This window comes from Impatiens glandulifera, chromosome 9, assembly GCF_907164915.1.
Source record: "Impatiens glandulifera chromosome 9, dImpGla2.1, whole genome shotgun sequence".
Classification (NCBI taxonomy): domain Eukaryota; kingdom Viridiplantae; phylum Streptophyta; class Magnoliopsida; order Ericales; family Balsaminaceae; genus Impatiens; species Impatiens glandulifera.
In genome coordinates this window covers 33,458,353-33,475,251 of record NC_061870.1, presented here as the reverse complement: position 1 = coordinate 33,475,251, position 16,899 = coordinate 33,458,353, and the positions used below count along the sequence as shown (strand labels likewise).

At 31.0% G+C, this 16,899-nt stretch overlaps 2 protein-coding genes across 2 annotated transcripts; one reads left to right on the top strand and one right to left on the bottom strand.

Annotated features, from left to right (window-relative positions):
- The first annotated feature begins 8,825 nt into the window (after positions 1-8,825).
- Positions 8,826-10,929, top strand: LOC124914833 (GTP cyclohydrolase 1). The gene is made up of 2 exons (XM_047455447.1): positions 8,826-9,407; positions 9,494-10,929. The coding sequence occupies exons 1-2, from the start codon at positions 9,119-9,121 to the stop codon at positions 10,657-10,659; spliced, it is 1,455 nt and encodes a 484-aa protein (XP_047311403.1). The 5' UTR covers positions 8,826-9,118; the 3' UTR covers positions 10,660-10,929.
- A 721-nt stretch (positions 10,930-11,650) lies between these two features.
- LOC124915603 (serine/threonine-protein kinase MHK) lies at positions 11,651-16,046 on the bottom strand. The gene is made up of 16 exons (XM_047456360.1): positions 15,847-16,046; positions 15,067-15,384; positions 14,897-14,975; positions 14,731-14,799; positions 14,437-14,526; positions 14,138-14,276; positions 13,922-14,024; positions 13,752-13,804; positions 13,524-13,590; positions 13,185-13,293; positions 13,028-13,093; positions 12,814-12,937; positions 12,610-12,726; positions 12,428-12,478; positions 12,248-12,347; positions 11,651-12,157 (listed from the first exon to the last, which is right to left on the bottom strand). The coding sequence occupies exons 2-16, from the start codon at positions 15,072-15,074 to the stop codon at positions 11,959-11,961; spliced, it is 1,374 nt and encodes a 457-aa protein (XP_047312316.1). The 5' UTR covers positions 15,075-15,384; positions 15,847-16,046; the 3' UTR covers positions 11,651-11,958.
- Positions 16,047-16,899: the final 853 nt, after the last annotated feature.

Below are 16,899 nucleotides of genomic sequence, written 5' to 3'. Positions count from 1 at the left end.
TGATTATGATGTGGTTTTCCGAGAGATAAGAGACCAATAATAAAGTATCATGATGTCACGAGATTAGAGGTCGATTGAGATTGATGGTTGGTTTGCTGAAAGAGATAAGAGACGTGTGAAAGTATGATTGAGATTGATAGTTGATTTGTTGATGAATAAGAGACGTGTGGAAGTGTGATTGAGATTGGTGGTTGGTTTGACAAGGGATAAAAGGTGTGTGAAAATGTGATTGGGATTGGTGATTAGTTTGTCGAGGGATAACAAGCGTGTGAAAATATGATTGAAATTGGTGGTTAGTTTACTGAGGGATAAAGGCGTGTGAAAGCAATTGATATTGATGGTTGGTTTACCGAGTGATAAAAGGCTGGTAACATCGGTTTCCCGAGGGATAAGAAACTTATGAAAGTGTGATGGGATGTGGTTTGACAAGGGATAAGAGACTGATAATAAAGGATAATGAGGTGACGAGTTTAGAGGTCAATTGAGATTGGTGATTGGTTTGTCGATGGATAAGAAAAACGTGTGAAAGTGTGATTGGGATTGATGATTGGGTTGTCGAGGGATGGACAATAGATTTTGTTTGGATTGGATAAGAGGCGTGTAAAAGTGTGATTTGGATTTGTGGTTGGTTTGTCGAGAGATAAGAGGTCGGTAACATTATGATTGGTGGTTGATTTTCCAAGGGATAAAGATGTCGGTAACATTATGATTAGTGGTTGGTTTAAAGGATCGTAAAGTCACAATATTAGAAGTCAATTGTGATCCGTGGTTGGTTTGCCAATGGATTAAAGGCATGTAAGTATGAAACTGTGAGGTTACGAGATAAGAGGTCGATTGGGATTGATAATTGTTTTACCGATGAATATGGGGTCGGTAATATTAGAATTTATGGTTAATTTTTCGAGGGATAAGAGATTGATTTATGTTGGTATTTGGTTAGTTTGTCGAGAGATAAGAGAGGCGTATGAAAGTGTGATTGGAATTGGTGGTTGGTTTGACGAGGGAGAAAAAACGTGTGAAAGTGTGATGTCATAAGATTGAGAGGTTCATTGAGATTGGTGGTTGGTTTGACGAGAGATAAAATGCATGTGAAAGTAATGGGTCATGAGATGATATGTCAATTATAATTGGTGATTGGTTTGCCGAGGATAAGAGACTAATAATAAATGATCATAAGGTCACGAGATTATAGGTCAATTGTGATTAGTAGTTGGTTTGTCTAGGGATTAAATTTTAAAAGCATGTGAAAGTATGAGGTCGATGGGATTAGTGGAAGGGATTGATTCTTCTGAGATCACTCGATCAATCTCAAACACTTAAAGGCCGATAAGATTGAGATTATTGGTTGGTTTACTAATAGATAAAAGACCGATAAGAATGGATCGTAAGATCACGAGATTATAGGTCAATTGTGATTGGTGGTTATAAATATATGGTAATGAGATGTTGATTGACCGAAGTGTAATGTCACGATATTAGAGATCGATAGTGATTGGTTGATTTTCTAAGAGATAAAAGGTATCTGAAAGTATGAGGTCACGAGATGGAGAGATTAATTAGAATTTTGATGGTTGGTTTGACAAGGGATAAGAGATGTGTGAAAGTGTTTGAGGTCACAATATTAGTAATTAGAGTTGTCCATTGGGAAAAATAATATTGGTGGTTAAATGTGTGACTGAGATGATTGGTTGACCGAAGTGTGAAAGTGAGATCACGAGATGAGAGATCGATTGAATTGGTGGTTGGTTTGCTGAAATGAATGTAAAAAGGTCGCGGTAATGATATGAGATGGTTGAGGTACAAAATACTTGAAGTGAAATCACGATATTAGTAATGAGATGTTAATTGTAGAACAACAAATATTGGTGGTTAAATATATGAATGAATTTATTCGTTTATCGAAGAATTGAGGGTAAAGAAGTTGGTAATATGATGAGATGATTGATTTAACAAAATTGATGGTAAAAGATGTTGATATTATTGAGATGATTGAGTGCATAAGTGAGGTTATGAGATTAGTAATATGAAATGTTTATTATGTAAGAACGGATAGTGTTGGTTAACCGAGAAATGAGAGTAAGAGGTTGAAGAGGAAGATTTCGGTGCTGATGAGAAAAAAGTTATATGAATGTCTTCCTATCAAATTTGTTATCCTTCTACGGGTGACCAATGTTTTTCTTTTTTTTTATTTCATTTCATTCATATAATAAAAAAGAAAGACAAATGATAAAGAATCAAATAAATAATGATGCACCTCGCTTAAACACTGAATCTCCGCTAATGTTTTGATAAAAAAAACTTTGAAGGAATCTCACCATGCATGCATACATACGAGAGTTTTTGTTGATGGACACTCTATCTACGTGTGACCTATGTTCATTTAATATAACATATAAATATGTACATGCATGAAGGATGAGGCGACAAGTGAACCTAGACAAGCTCAAAGATGGGCTACGTTCGTTTAGCTGAGAAGGAAGAAAAGATCTCTTTGAAAACCTTGCTGAAATAATAGAAAAAAATAGTATGCATGTATGTATGTATCATGCTTATAGATGAGTTTGGTCGAAATTTAAGTGGTAAAATTATTTATTTATTTATTTATTTATTTATTAAAAATATTAAATTAAAACAGATAAATAAGTCAAATAATATAATTTAAAAGTGAGACTTCTCAATTCAATTTAGTGCATGATACAAATGAAAATGATCCAGCTGATTAATTTGGTGTTATCTTATCTCCCCATTTAAAAAGAAATCCAATGTTTGAGTGGAGATATATAGTTATTTCAAACCAAATTATTTTTAAAACATAATTATTAAATAATAAACTTCTAATTAATAATCTTTGGTCAATAACTTATTTATTTGAGTCAACATAGTAAATATAATTATTGTTAAATATATTTTTATATATTGAAATTGAAATTGTGATCCGTATTTCCAAATGGAGGAACATATCCCAGCCCCTGTAAGGAAATTTATGGTCTCTAAAATAGGGACAACTCATCTTAAAAGCTTTGTTCGAATTGAGTTATTTTAATAACAATTCCACATATTTCATCGAGAAAAATAAATAATGATAATTTAATAATTTTGAGTATGTGATGATTATTTTTAATAAAAAGATTTAAATGATATTTATATATAAATAAAATAAAATAATAATTTAAAAAATAGACTATTTTAATATTTTAGATAATAAATTAAGTGATGTGATTGGTGAGTGAGTAGTGAAATGATGTTAGACCTTGTCCTATTTTAATAATCAAAATAAAATCAAAGTCTCAAATTTGTAAGCATTTAAGTTTTTGTGATCTCAACTATTCAGTGCTTAAGAAAAGGTAATAAAATGAATGGGTGTCATTGATGTATTTGATTTTGATTAAATAAATGAATATTATTATATACAATTTTTTTTTTATAGTTTTGTTTATTTGAATTTGTTAAAGTTGTGACACTTGTAATTGTTAAATGATTATATACTTCAATCGTCCTCAACATGAATAGCGAATCTCTTAAGAGGGTGGTGACTTTTTTTTTAAATTAAATTAAATTTTTTTCAAACAAAATTATTTAAGCAAAAACGATAAATTTATAAAAAGAAAAAGAGATGAAAAAAAAACAGAGATCAACAATACTAAACAAAACAATAAGAAAGAAACTGAAAAACATTAAAAAAAACAAATAAAAACATAAAATATAAATAACACAAAATAATAACTCTCCAATAATTAATGTCCACACATTAACCCTTAAAAGTAGAAGGAAGCAGCCTATCAATGAAAGTTAATTGGTGAATAAGATGCTTTTAAGTGTGAATAGAATAATTTTATAAAAAAAAATAATAATAAATAAATAAATAAAAAAGTAAAAAAAAAAAAGAGAAATTATTTTATTTTTTAATTATATATACAGATCTTTCATTTATTATTTAATATTATTTTTTAAACTTTATGGGCTACAATAATTTGTCATGGCGCCTGTAATTTTCAGAGCTGGGCCTGACTCTAATCCCTTACCTAAGTTTTTGTACTATTAATAAACGTTTACTTATTTGGGATGGACCAACTAAGTAAATATAATTAAGAGTACCTTATCAATGTTTCCTTCTCACAATAAAAAAAAATGATAATAACAAAATGTGTTTTAGATTGAGTTCATAAAAATAAATGTTAAATAGTGGCAAAATAGTATAGGCAATTGTCACATTATAGGGTTTGGCAAAATATATTGTCTTTTCTGGTTTTTATTTATTTATTTATGTGTCACAAGTTTTTTCAATTTATCTGTCATTTTTGTATTTGAATTCAATATTCTATTTTTTGGGGGGGGATTAGGAGCTTGTTTGATTTTGGATTTTTGGATTATTATTTTTTAATAGTTTATATGATAGGAATGTAAGTAATTTGAGTTTTAATTGGTTTATTTATGAAGTATTTTAATATTTTAATTAATAAAATTAAATGATTTGATTAGTTAATAACAATATATGATAAATTAATAAAAATATATTTAATAAAATCATAAAAAAACACAAACAAAACTAGTTCTCCAAAGAAATCAATATTTGGATGATTTGTGTTGAATATAGTTTAAATAAAATTAATAATAGTTTAGTAATCTTGGGCTTTGTTTTGGCTGTTGTTATTATTATTTTTCATATATTACATTTTATTTTCAACAATTTAAATATTTAATTTATTAATTAAAATATTAAAATATTTTAAATTTATATAATAAAATTTAATTTTTAAATCTAAATTAATATTATAATAATTAAAAAAATTAAAACTAAAATAACAATTTCTTTCATTAATTTTTTGTTTAAAAAAATCCTCCAAGAGCTAGTTTGACATTGGTTTTTTGAGCTTTTGTTAATGCAGAGTATTGAATCAATCGGGTGTTTTTTTTTATCTCTTATACAACGAAGACTTTTGACCCATTGAACTATCATGATGGGTTTCCTTCTAGTATTTTAACATTAAAAATAATGAATGTGATTTAGCATATATAGTTTTGAAGTATGTTAACTAGTTGTGTAGTTTCAAACCTCAAGCCATACATTTAAAAAAAAAAAAAAAAAATTGGAATGACTCTATGCTCAGGTGCTTAAGAATTAATTACTATATGTTGTAAATTGCATGTGTCCGACTGTCTATCTTGCAGTTTAATAACTGAGTTTTTCGATGTTGGAGTGGACTTGGAGGTCTTCGCAAGTGGGTTGTTAATTAAACCCTAGCTATTAGTGAAATATTAATTAAATGTTAATTAATGACCGCATTACATTATTATATATAGGTGCACCAGACACCAATCAACAAATGGCTTGGGTTGTGTGCAATGATTATAATTAAAGATAACCTTTTTAAATAAACAAATAAATTTTGTATCACATTAGAAGGAGAAAAAAATAAGAGGGATACCATAGAAAATAATACTTTTTTTGAAAATATTTATTCATTAAGATTTTGTAATCACACTTTTCAAACCACTAGAGTATTATCAATTATTCATACAAATACCAATTTAAATAGAGTGTATTGATGTATATTATAAAGCATATCCTTCCTTCATATGCTTAATCAAATGGCTTAGCACTAAGTTAAAACTGTAAAATCACAGAGGGTTTAGGGTCATGCTTAGGAATTTAGGGTTATTTACTTATTTCATCACTCAAAATATGTGACAAAATGACTCTAAATATTAGTCACTCATCGATAATATAAAAAGAAGTGAGTTGTTAATTCAACCTCTCAATGAGACATTTGACAACGACTAGCCATAATACAACATTTTTGCATGTACATATCATATTTAGAAAGCTATCATGAATAACACTACATCCAAAAACGAGATCATAGATAAAATATTTGACTCTCAAAATTTTTCCTAACAAAAATTATATGAAATCATTTTAGCGAACAACTTGTAGTAATGCCCTACATGAAAACTATCCATATATTGTCAACGCATAACGTCTTTTGATCAGATAGTGACACTTGCTTCCTACTAAAAGTAAAATTTTATTATAGGACGAAGTCTCCATAATGTTTAATCTCTTTCTATATCTAATTCGGCTAGTAAAACCACTAGACCAATGATCAAACATGTTCTTAACTATGACATTTCTACATATATCAATAGAAACAAACCTAGGATATGTCGTAGCTAGATTTTTAACACTACATCAAATGTCGTCCTAAAATCTAATCAAAGAATCATTCTCCACAATGAATCTAGACGGTTCACGGAAATTTTCTAGATAGAATAAATTTCCCTCCAAATACTATACACCGCTGAATAATTTGACATTTTGGTGAACCAACTAGACTTATCATTACCATACTTAATATGATTACCGATATCCAAAGTCTATTCGACTTTATTGCAAATCTACTACACAATTTTGATAAAAAAAATCTTATTAAAAAAATAAAATCTCGAATATCTAGACATTCTTAATATTTAAAATTTTAACTTTATCTCGGTTAACTATTAACTAGATGATAAAACGATGAGATAAAAAATTCGCACTTTACTTTCTTCATTTTTATGTCTCTTCATTTTTATGTCGGCCAATGACGTTATTCCTCCTCCCATCTTATCATTTCTCATCTAAACTTCTAAAAAAACAACTAATTTGGTTCAAGCCCCCAACATCAAACAAAGCTCATGATCTAACATCGACAAGTGTGATAAAATAAATAATAATAAATATCCATGAGAAGAAACATGCACATGTTGAAAACCATGGCCCATCTTCAATTAAATAGTCATTCATCATTTTTAAATAAATTCAGAATTTTTTTTTTTTTAGACATCCTCTATTAACTAAAAATAAATTTGAAGTCACCTACTATACTATTGATATATTTATTTTTAATTTAAAACAGTATAGGTGAGAATCAAATTTGAACATGTGATTTTTTTATTTTTTAACCATCGACTTTTGACATATCCTGATGAATTCCCTAGCTAGCATCTTAACATTAAAATGAATGAATATGATTTATCATAGTTTGTAAGTATCTTTAGTTTTGTGTAGTTTTTAATTGGAATGACTCTATGCTAAGGTGCATACTTACCTAGGTCAAACCTCATTTGCTTAAGAATTAATTATATGTTGTAAATTGCATGTGTCCGTCTGTCTATCTTCCAGTTTTATAACTGAGTTTTTCCGATGTTGGAGGTCTTCGCAAGTGGGTTGTTAAATGTTAATTAAACCCTATTAGTGAATTATTTAAATGGTAATAATGACTACATTACATTATATAAGTGCACCAGCCACCAATCAAACATGGCTTGGGTTGTGTGTAATGATTATAATTAAGATAACCTTTTTAAATAAATAAATAAATTTTGTATTACGTTAGAAGGAGAAAAAAATAAAGGGATGCTGTAGAAATAATAATTTTTTTTGAAAATATTTATTTATTAAGATTTTGTATTCACGGGAATATAGAAAAATTATATTGAAGATTATATTTAGAATTACATCAATTTTGTTTAATATATAGACATTATATTAGAATTATAAGAAAATTATTATCTTATATATATTATCTTTATATAATTATATATAACACATCATTGATTCATTTCAAACTCAGTTAATCCAGTAAATAATAAAACTTATGCAAGTTGTCAATAAAAAAAATATATCATAGTCTACCTAAATCAATAAAATAAAAAATTAGGAAGAGAAAGTTGTAATGTATATATAATAATAATAATAATAATAATAATAATAATAGATAGATTCATCCTTATATTTAAATAATATTATTTCGTACAAGTTTATAAAGTTTATAAAAAAATGAGTTATTAGTGAAAAAATTTGGAATGCATTAATATTTATTAAAAAAAAATGTAATTTAGTACATCTATCCGTTATTCAAATCAAACTTATGCAAGTTGTCAATACAAAAATATATCACATTGACATGAGTTTTAACTAAATCAATAAAATAAAAATAAAGAGTGAGATTCGTAATGTATATTTAATTATGTATATATTTTAATAATAATAGATAAATTCATCCTTATATTATGGACGGATTTTGAAAATGCATTATTTTAAAATAAGTCCCTAAAGTTAATCACATTAAATTTTAATACTGTAAATAAAATAAAATATATCATGTCATTAACATTTGAACACAAAATAAAAAAATATATATATAAATAATTTTTATTTTCTTCTATTTCTCCTTAATGTTTTTCAAGGACCTCCTTCTCTCTTCCTTTATTACACCATACATAAATTCTTATAATACCGATTTTATTCACCATTCATTCCATTTGTTATATTAGATAAAAAAAAAAATTCATATTTTTTCGTATATATTATTTTAGTCTTCATTTTCTTATATTTAAATATGTAATCACTAATGCTTGTCTATTTTTTTTTATCTTTAATTGAATTATATTAACATAATTTTAACAGTAATTAAATCCTATTATTGATTAATTATAAAAGAAATATAAATCTGTATAACGACTAATAAGAAAGGTAAAAGGTAAAAGAAATAGATAAAAGAGAAATAAAATTTATATAAAATATAATATAAAAGCCTGTAAATAATTTATTTATTTATTTTTAGAAAAAAGTGATAAAAAAGTAAAAGAAATATAAATAGTTAAGGAGAGTTAAATTTCTTAATTTAAAAAGGACTGATTTTAAAAGTGTGTATATTCAAAGGTGAATTCAAAATATTTAGTTAATTTTAAAATCTGATGGATCTATGTATGAACCCTAATGTTTGTAACAAAACCATGAAATAAAAAATCAAAAAGATTGGAGGAGAGATTGCGTTTGCCATTTGCAAACTACTGAAAAAAGGAAGACAACAACCCATCTTCAGCAGGTATTCAATTTTTGTCTGCCATATATATATATATGTATATATATATCGCCGGTCTCTTCTCAATAACAGCCCCATACTTTTGCGCCTCTCTCTCTCTCTGTATCAAATCTACATCTTGCCCTCTCTTTTGCGGCAGCCGCCATTTTCTCTGCCCTTGTTAACAGAGAGTTTGGCGGTTGTTTTGATCCGTATATAATAAACCCCCCCAAATCTGTCGAGATTTAGATTCGAATCTATTCATCGGCGTTATGAGTTTTTCTATGTGCGCGATTCGAATGGAGGCTCTGTCGTTGGGTACTGCTGCTTCTGATGAGGGACACTTTCATGTTGATCTACGAGACAACAACAACAACGCAGAAGAAGAATGCGCTGATAATTCTAACCTGGAAGAAGAAGGGGGTCTGGAAGAGACAGAATCTATTGCCATTCAGAAAGCTGTCAAAGTCTTGCTTCAAGGTCTGGGCGAAGATGTAACCCGAGAAGGCCTTAGGAAAACTCCTCTCCGCGTAGCCAAGGCTCTATTGGAAGGAACTAGAGGTTTCTTTCTTGCTTGCTTTATTTATTCTTTTCCCAATTCATCCATGTTAGATCTATTAAAAAAAACTCATCTTCTTCTTCTTCAGGTTATACTCAGAAGGTGAAAGATATTGTTCAGGATGCCCTTTTCCCAGAAGCCGGAATAGAAAGAGGAATTGGAAACGCTGGAGGCTCTGGCGGCCTGGTTATTGTTCGAGATCTCCATCTCTTTTCTTACTGTGCTTCTTGTTTACTACCCTTTCATGTCAAGTGTCATGTCGGATACATCCCATCTTATAACCGTGTTTTAGGCTTAAGTAAACTGTCTAGGGTTGCTGATGTATTTGCTAAGCGGCTCCAGAATCCACAACGTCTGGCAGATCAAGTTTGCTACGCCTTGAACGATGGAATCAGCCCCTCCGGTGTTGCAGTCCTTCTTCAATGCTCGCACGTTCACTTCCCATTCTACAATGAAAATGCCGACGACCATAAGGGATGGGTTTATCAACAGGCTATTTCTGGTTCTGGGATTTTCGGGAATGAAAATGCAGATATTTGGGGTGACTTTCTCAGTCTTTTGAAGTTCAGAGGAGTTGTAGTAAATCTTGACAAGAGGAGGAAGATAACAACTCGGATAGGAGATAACTGGTGCCCGTCTCATCCTAAGATTGGACCAATCGATTCGACAATGACCATGGCTGTTGATTCGATACTCCGGGCATTAGGTGAAGATCCCACAAGAGAAGAGCTTCTTGGAACTCCTGCCCGTTTTGTGAAATGGCTGACCAACTTTAAAACCTACAACGTGGAGATGAAATTGGAAAATGGGGTTGTGAATGGCAGCAGCAACAACAGCACTAACTGCGATGAACTAGGTGTCTGCTCAGAGCTGAACATTCCGTTTTGGTCTCAATGTGAGCACCACCTCCTTCCATTTCATGGTGTTGTGCACATAGGGTATATCTGTGGGAATGGAGGAGTGAAACGAATTGGAAAACAAGTTCTGCAGTCAATAGTCCATTTTCATGGATTCAAGCTGCAAGTGCAGGAAAGGTTAAACAGACAGATAGCTGAGACAGTTTCTTTGTTGATCGGGGGAGGAGATGTGATGGTGGTGATAGAGGCTAGCCACACATGTATGATCACAAGAGGTATTGAGAAGTTTGGAAGCAGTACGGCTACAGTTGCTGTATTGGGTAGGTTTTCAACAGATTCAAGAGCAAGGGGTAAATTTCTGGAAAGCATTCCAAAATTCGATACTTGTTCTTCTTGATTGAGCTGCTGCATGATTAAATTATTGATAGAGAATAATTTGCAAGAGATGTAAGATTTGTTTGTTCAGTTAAGATCCCCCCCCCCCCCCCCCAAATCCAATTACTTACAGGGATGGGATGGGGGTTCTGAAGTGAGAAATTGTTTTACCATTCAATAGTTTTATTATAAGGAGAGAGGATGAATGTACATTCATTCATTCTTTCTCCAGCTTATGGAATTACTATTATTATTAATATTATTGAAGCTATTATTAGTTTAAACTAATTGACCTAAAAATGTATGAAACTGAATTGAAATGAAAGAGATGCTGCTCTCAGGTCAAATCAGGAAAGAGGAGAAAAAGCAAACCTGAAAATTGTTAATAATAATCTGGCTGCTGGATCTTCATCTTCTTCTTCATAAGTTTCTTTCTGTAGATTGAATAGATAGTTTATGTAGGTATCATCATCTACCTTGAGAAATTAAGAAGAAGCAAGTAGGTAACTAAGTAAGATCATCTTCTCCGCAAAACTCCAAATCGGACTTGTACAGTTTTACTTACTAGAACTATCTGCTCTGCAAAACATTCATTCTCCTTCTCCTGTATCGGTTCTGCGTCAGAATCTGAAACTTCAAATCGGCCTCACCTCAAAACTAAACTGTACTGTACTCGGATAAATTATCACCACGATTGTCAAGTAACACCAATCATCCTCCTCACAAATGCAGAGAGTAGTAGAATCATTTGATGATTGTGCGTAAGAGAAGATATTCAATGCGTATGAAGAAGAAGACGACGACGGGATCACGATAAATTTACTCTCTCTCTCTCTCTCTCTCATATTATGTATGTTATATAAAAACCCTATATATACGACTTCTTTTTTAAGCGATCTATTTAAACTTCATTTCTTAAACATTTATTTAATTTTAAATAAATACTTGTAAATTAACAAACACAAAATCTGTAATTACATTATTACACATACAAACAAGCATTACAAGTAAAATCATGAGAAATTTAATCTGTATATTATTATTATTATTATTATTAATAATATGTATTCACAGGACAAGAAAAGAAGATTCAGCATCCACCACCCAGAAGTTAAAAGGCTGGGGTTTCATTCTCTTACTTTATAAAGAAGAAGAAGAAAAAAAATGATAATAATAATCCTGATGAAGTTTGTGAGGAGAGAAACTGTCTGTCATGATTTTGGGTGTTGATTAATAATAATAATAATAATGAACAGGATTGACCTCTTTTGCAAATATGTATGGGAGGGGGAAGAAAAGAGCTGCTGCTGCTGCTGCTGCTTTAATAATCTCCATTACTCTTTAAAGGAGATAACTGTGCTGGATAATGAGAACAAGATGACATAGCAAGCCATGGATGATGATGGTGATGATGCTCCATGCAGTTGGCCCATATGGATGACGATGACGGTGCCATGCTGAATCCACTTGTTTGTGGAACAACAACTCCAACTCCAACACCAGATGAATTATGATTTGAACTGCAGCAGCAGCATATATCATTTGAATGAAATCGACAATAACAAATATTAATTTCTTCAACATATATATATATATATAGTTGTTATTACCTGAATGAGAGCGATAAGGATGACTGATGATCAAGTGCTGGACCCATCCCACCAAGACCATTATTATTATTATGATCAGGAGAAAACAACTGCCAAATCACTGTAAACAAAACTAATTCATTATTACCTTCATGCATTGCAATGCCACTTTTATTTCCTGGTGAATGAGATCATTATTACCTGGTGATTGAGATTTGTCCTGAAAGCCGGATAACTTATTATGTACAATGTCTGCAAGAATGATATCACAAATCAGGACTACTAGTAACTACTTTAAGCTTCCCTCCAGATACTAAATCATTTGACATGCACTTTCTATATAATGCTAAAACATATTCAAGAACCCAAAAAATATGTATTACCTAAGTTAGGAATGCTGGGGTTAACGGCCAATGTCAACCCCAGAAAACAATCGTCGGCAGGTTGAGTGCCAAAGTCCCATAGCTTCAACTCAAGGTCAGGCTGCATTGTTGGTATTGCTGAAAAATGGTAAATAACATATAATTAAAGCATGATTCACTCAATTGCTTACAAACCCTGAGAAACAGGACATTACAATCCCTCACCCATGCTATTCAGCTTTAGCTGAAGTAGATCATCCCCAAAGGGATGAGGAACCTTGGAGAAAAAAGGATGTCTTAAGCATTCATCTGCAGTCGGTCTCTTCAGTGGGTCCCACGAACAAAGTTGCTACAAATATTGAAGAAAAAAGCTACTCAGGAAAAATAATAATAATAATGTTTACCATATATCATATGAATATATTATTGTAAAAAGCACCTTGATCAAATCAATTGCTTCTGGGCTTGCATTCGGTATAATGTCAGAGAGGTTAGGGGGCACAATCTAGTAACAGTCAAATAGGAAGTCAGTTGAACTATTCTAGAACATTTAGGATATCAGCAGCTAGAGGAAATTAAAAGGAAAAAATTATTACCTCAGAATAACAAAGATTAGCTAATAGAAAAACATTCCTTGCTTCAGGAAATGTAGTCCAATCTGGCTTACCCAGAACACAGCAAATCTTGTACAATTGATCTGCCTCACTGCAATTAAATAAATTAAAGATTGATAACCAATAGAAAATTGGCAAGCCATACTCAGTACTTTTGGAAATGTTTACATAGATTTGTGTAATTTCAGAAAATTGCATCTTAGAACTGCTGTTTCAATATTCAATTCAATCCTTGATGGGGAAATTTAAGAAGACTAACAATCACAATGAAGCTATTTTAATATGTTTCTTTATGTATCAGTATTAAATTCGCGTGATTACCTTTCTCCCGGGAAAATGGGACACAAAGTGAATAGTTCAGCTAGTATTGCGCCAACAGCCCACATGTCTGATAATAAGTTACAATTAGATTTCAAAGCACAACAAGGACAGCGTAATTGTAACTGCATTAAAATCGCTAAGCTGAAGATTTAGAAATTCAGGAATAGTATGCATACAAAAAATTCATCCATTCATGAGAAGAACAAGGAAGAATTGTATATAACATACCAACGGATGGAGTATATAATGGGGATTGCAGCAAGACTTCGGGCGCTCGGTACCTTAAAGTATGAGTGAATGCAAAAAACGTAAAGATGCTGACAGAAGCTTCATATTAAGACGAACTACACATAAAAGGAGGAAGAGAAGGCTCTTGAGATAGAATTGCTTAAACTTACCAGCGTGTGGAGACATACTCAGTAAAGGGTGGCACTGATGATACTTCCCGAGCCAGTCCAAAGTCAGCCATTTTTATAATCTGATTGGTAACCAACAGGTTCTCTGGAGAATCAGAAAAGAAAAAACAGTTATAATTATCTCATAAATTGGAAAAATTACTAGCAACTTTTTGACGTAGTGATAAAAGAATTGCAAGAGTGCACTTTATACCATACCTGGTTTCAAATCACGGTGAAAATACCCATTTTTATGCATATGAGCAAGTCCTTCAAGAACCTGATACATGAGATCTCTAATTTCTTTCTCTGAAAAAGGATTTTGCCTGTCTCGCATAATCTGATATAGATTATACTCCTGTAACATAGTCAACATTCAAAATAATAAGTAAAAGGTCAATTTATATCAAGGTCTGAATTTAGAGATATCTTGGTTAAAATGACATTCTAAACATCACACAAGAAAAAAAATCAATTTTCTCAAAGAACTTGAAGTTAGTATAGATCTTCAATGTTACCATGTACTCAAATACGAAGAAAAGTTCATTGTTCTCTCTGACAATCTCCTTCAGCTTTATGATGTTAGGATGATTCAATCTGCGAAGTGACTGCAAAAAGAACATCAAGAGAGATGAAATATAATCCTGCAGAAGTAACACTATGAAACTATATACAAGAGGGGAAGGAATGACATTTAAATAAGAGGAGCAAAAAGGTAAAGATGCATAACATCTATCTTCTGTACAGAAGAGGTAAGAGTTTGCATTCTTCATATATTGATCGGGACAAGAAGGACAGATAGGTTCAAATACCTTAACTTCTCTTAAATTCACGCATTCCTCCCAAACATAAAATTTTCTTTTCATTTTCTTAATTGCAACCTGTAAAAAAGCATATGAAAGCAATAAAAGGATATGTAAACAAGAAAGAAATGTTAAAGTTTGTAGTAATAGATTGCAATATAAAATACACACTTACAATCTCAGAGGTCTCCTTGTCAATAGCTTTATAAACCCTTCCACATGTTCCATCTCCAAGCTCTTTACACATTTTATATCTTAAACAGTGATATAAACAAAGAATAGAAATCAGTCAAAATCTTTAAAACAAACCCATATCATAAAGCCCAAGAAGAAGATGAAACTTACTTCTCCATTGTTAATTTTCAAGGCAACAGTTTCTCAATTCTTTAATGAACTTCCAATCTCCAGGCAGAAGTTTCTACAGTGACAACACACTGTTTTTCATGTTGCGGTAGTTTTATGCCAGTTCTATAGCATGGCATAGAGTACAAAACATCAACAAAAACCAACTTTTGATTGCTGAAAAGATTATAATGCAACCAAAATTCTGGAAACATGCTTAATCACAGCCTTTACATGCTGCAATCAATTGGCGTAATCTGAAGTCTACACTTTAGTGAAAAATCAACACCACCAGCTCTCTCTATTTCAATCAAAGCTGTCCTGTAACAGAAAGAAGAAAGAACAAAAAATAAAAACTCCCCTCGAATATAATCCCTCCAATTGTATTACCAACAGATATAGTAAAAGTGATCAATTGCAAACCCTATTCTTGATTAATAATACAGTAATACACCCTTTAAAACTTCAAAAAAAAATCTCAGAATTGGACTCGCAACTCCAATTGAATTCATGATATATTCTCGAAACCTATCATCATCAACTCAATTCCCAGCTGAAACAAAACCCTAACCAAAAGGAAAGGAAAAACCGGGAAAAGGAAAGGAAGAGAAAATCAAAGACGTTCTCATACATGTTTAAATCGACAATATCAGAATGTAATTCCTTATTCAGATAAGAACAGAATAGAAACTTCAATTGATATGACAAAAAAAAAATGAAAAATTGCAGAAACCTGAAACAAACAAAGTGTGGAGTTGATAAAACAAGAAAACAAAAACTCACCATTGATCCAGTGGAGACGTCAATCTGACTCAGAAGAGAAATTACGAGTAGATAAAGAAATATAACAAGAATCAAATTATATATTTTCTTTAAAGAGAGAGAGAGATGATTATTCGGAATTTCGGATCAACAAACCAGAGAGAGCGGTTTCGTTGATAACAAGAGAGAGAAAGATAGAGAGAGAAAGGGAGGGCATATATAAAATCAAAATTCTGCGGAAGAAGCGGAAGAAGGGAAAGAGAAGAAATCAAATGGAATTAAAATAATAATAAAAGAAAATAATAAATCAAATCCTCATCCAATCATAATTTTTCTACTTAATAAATAAATTGGGTTGGTGGGGGCTAGGCGCTTCAATTACAAATTCGTCCCTTCCTTGTCTTGTTAATTACGCTGTAACCTATCTATTGTGAAATGACATTGTTACCCTTAAAGCAATTGGACTCGCGCGTGTGAAAAGGAACTATTCTTTTTTTCTTTTCTTTTTTATTGTCCACTTGCTCCTTGTAGATTTAACTTTTAATTTTTATTAAAAGATATATAATATTTGGTACTTATCTTGAGTTTATCTCTTTTCTTTTTAATAGTTTTTAAGATTGTTCTTATTCAAATTTAATTTGGTATAATAGTATACTTTTATTTTGTAAGTTCCAACCAATTTTTTTATAAATATCAATTAATTCATAAGTTTGTTGAGTGTGTATTTAAAAGACTAAAAATTACTAACTATAATGTTTTAAATTGAAGTGGGTAAAACTCAAACTTATAAACTATTAGTTTATTCAAAACTGAATATAGTCAAATACTAAAAAGAAATAAAAATATTAAATTCTGACTCTAAACACAAAAATATTGTTTAGAAATCAGATTGCCATTTACAATGGTATTCTTGATTCCATGAGAATCCAAGATTTGGGTATTTAAGCAATAAGGTTCACCAAGATTGGATTTTTATATCATAAGAAAATGACTCCCACTAGCCAAAAAGCTATCAGTGGATAGAATCCCACTGAGAATCATCAACCTGATGCTCAAAAGAAGCAAATCACAATC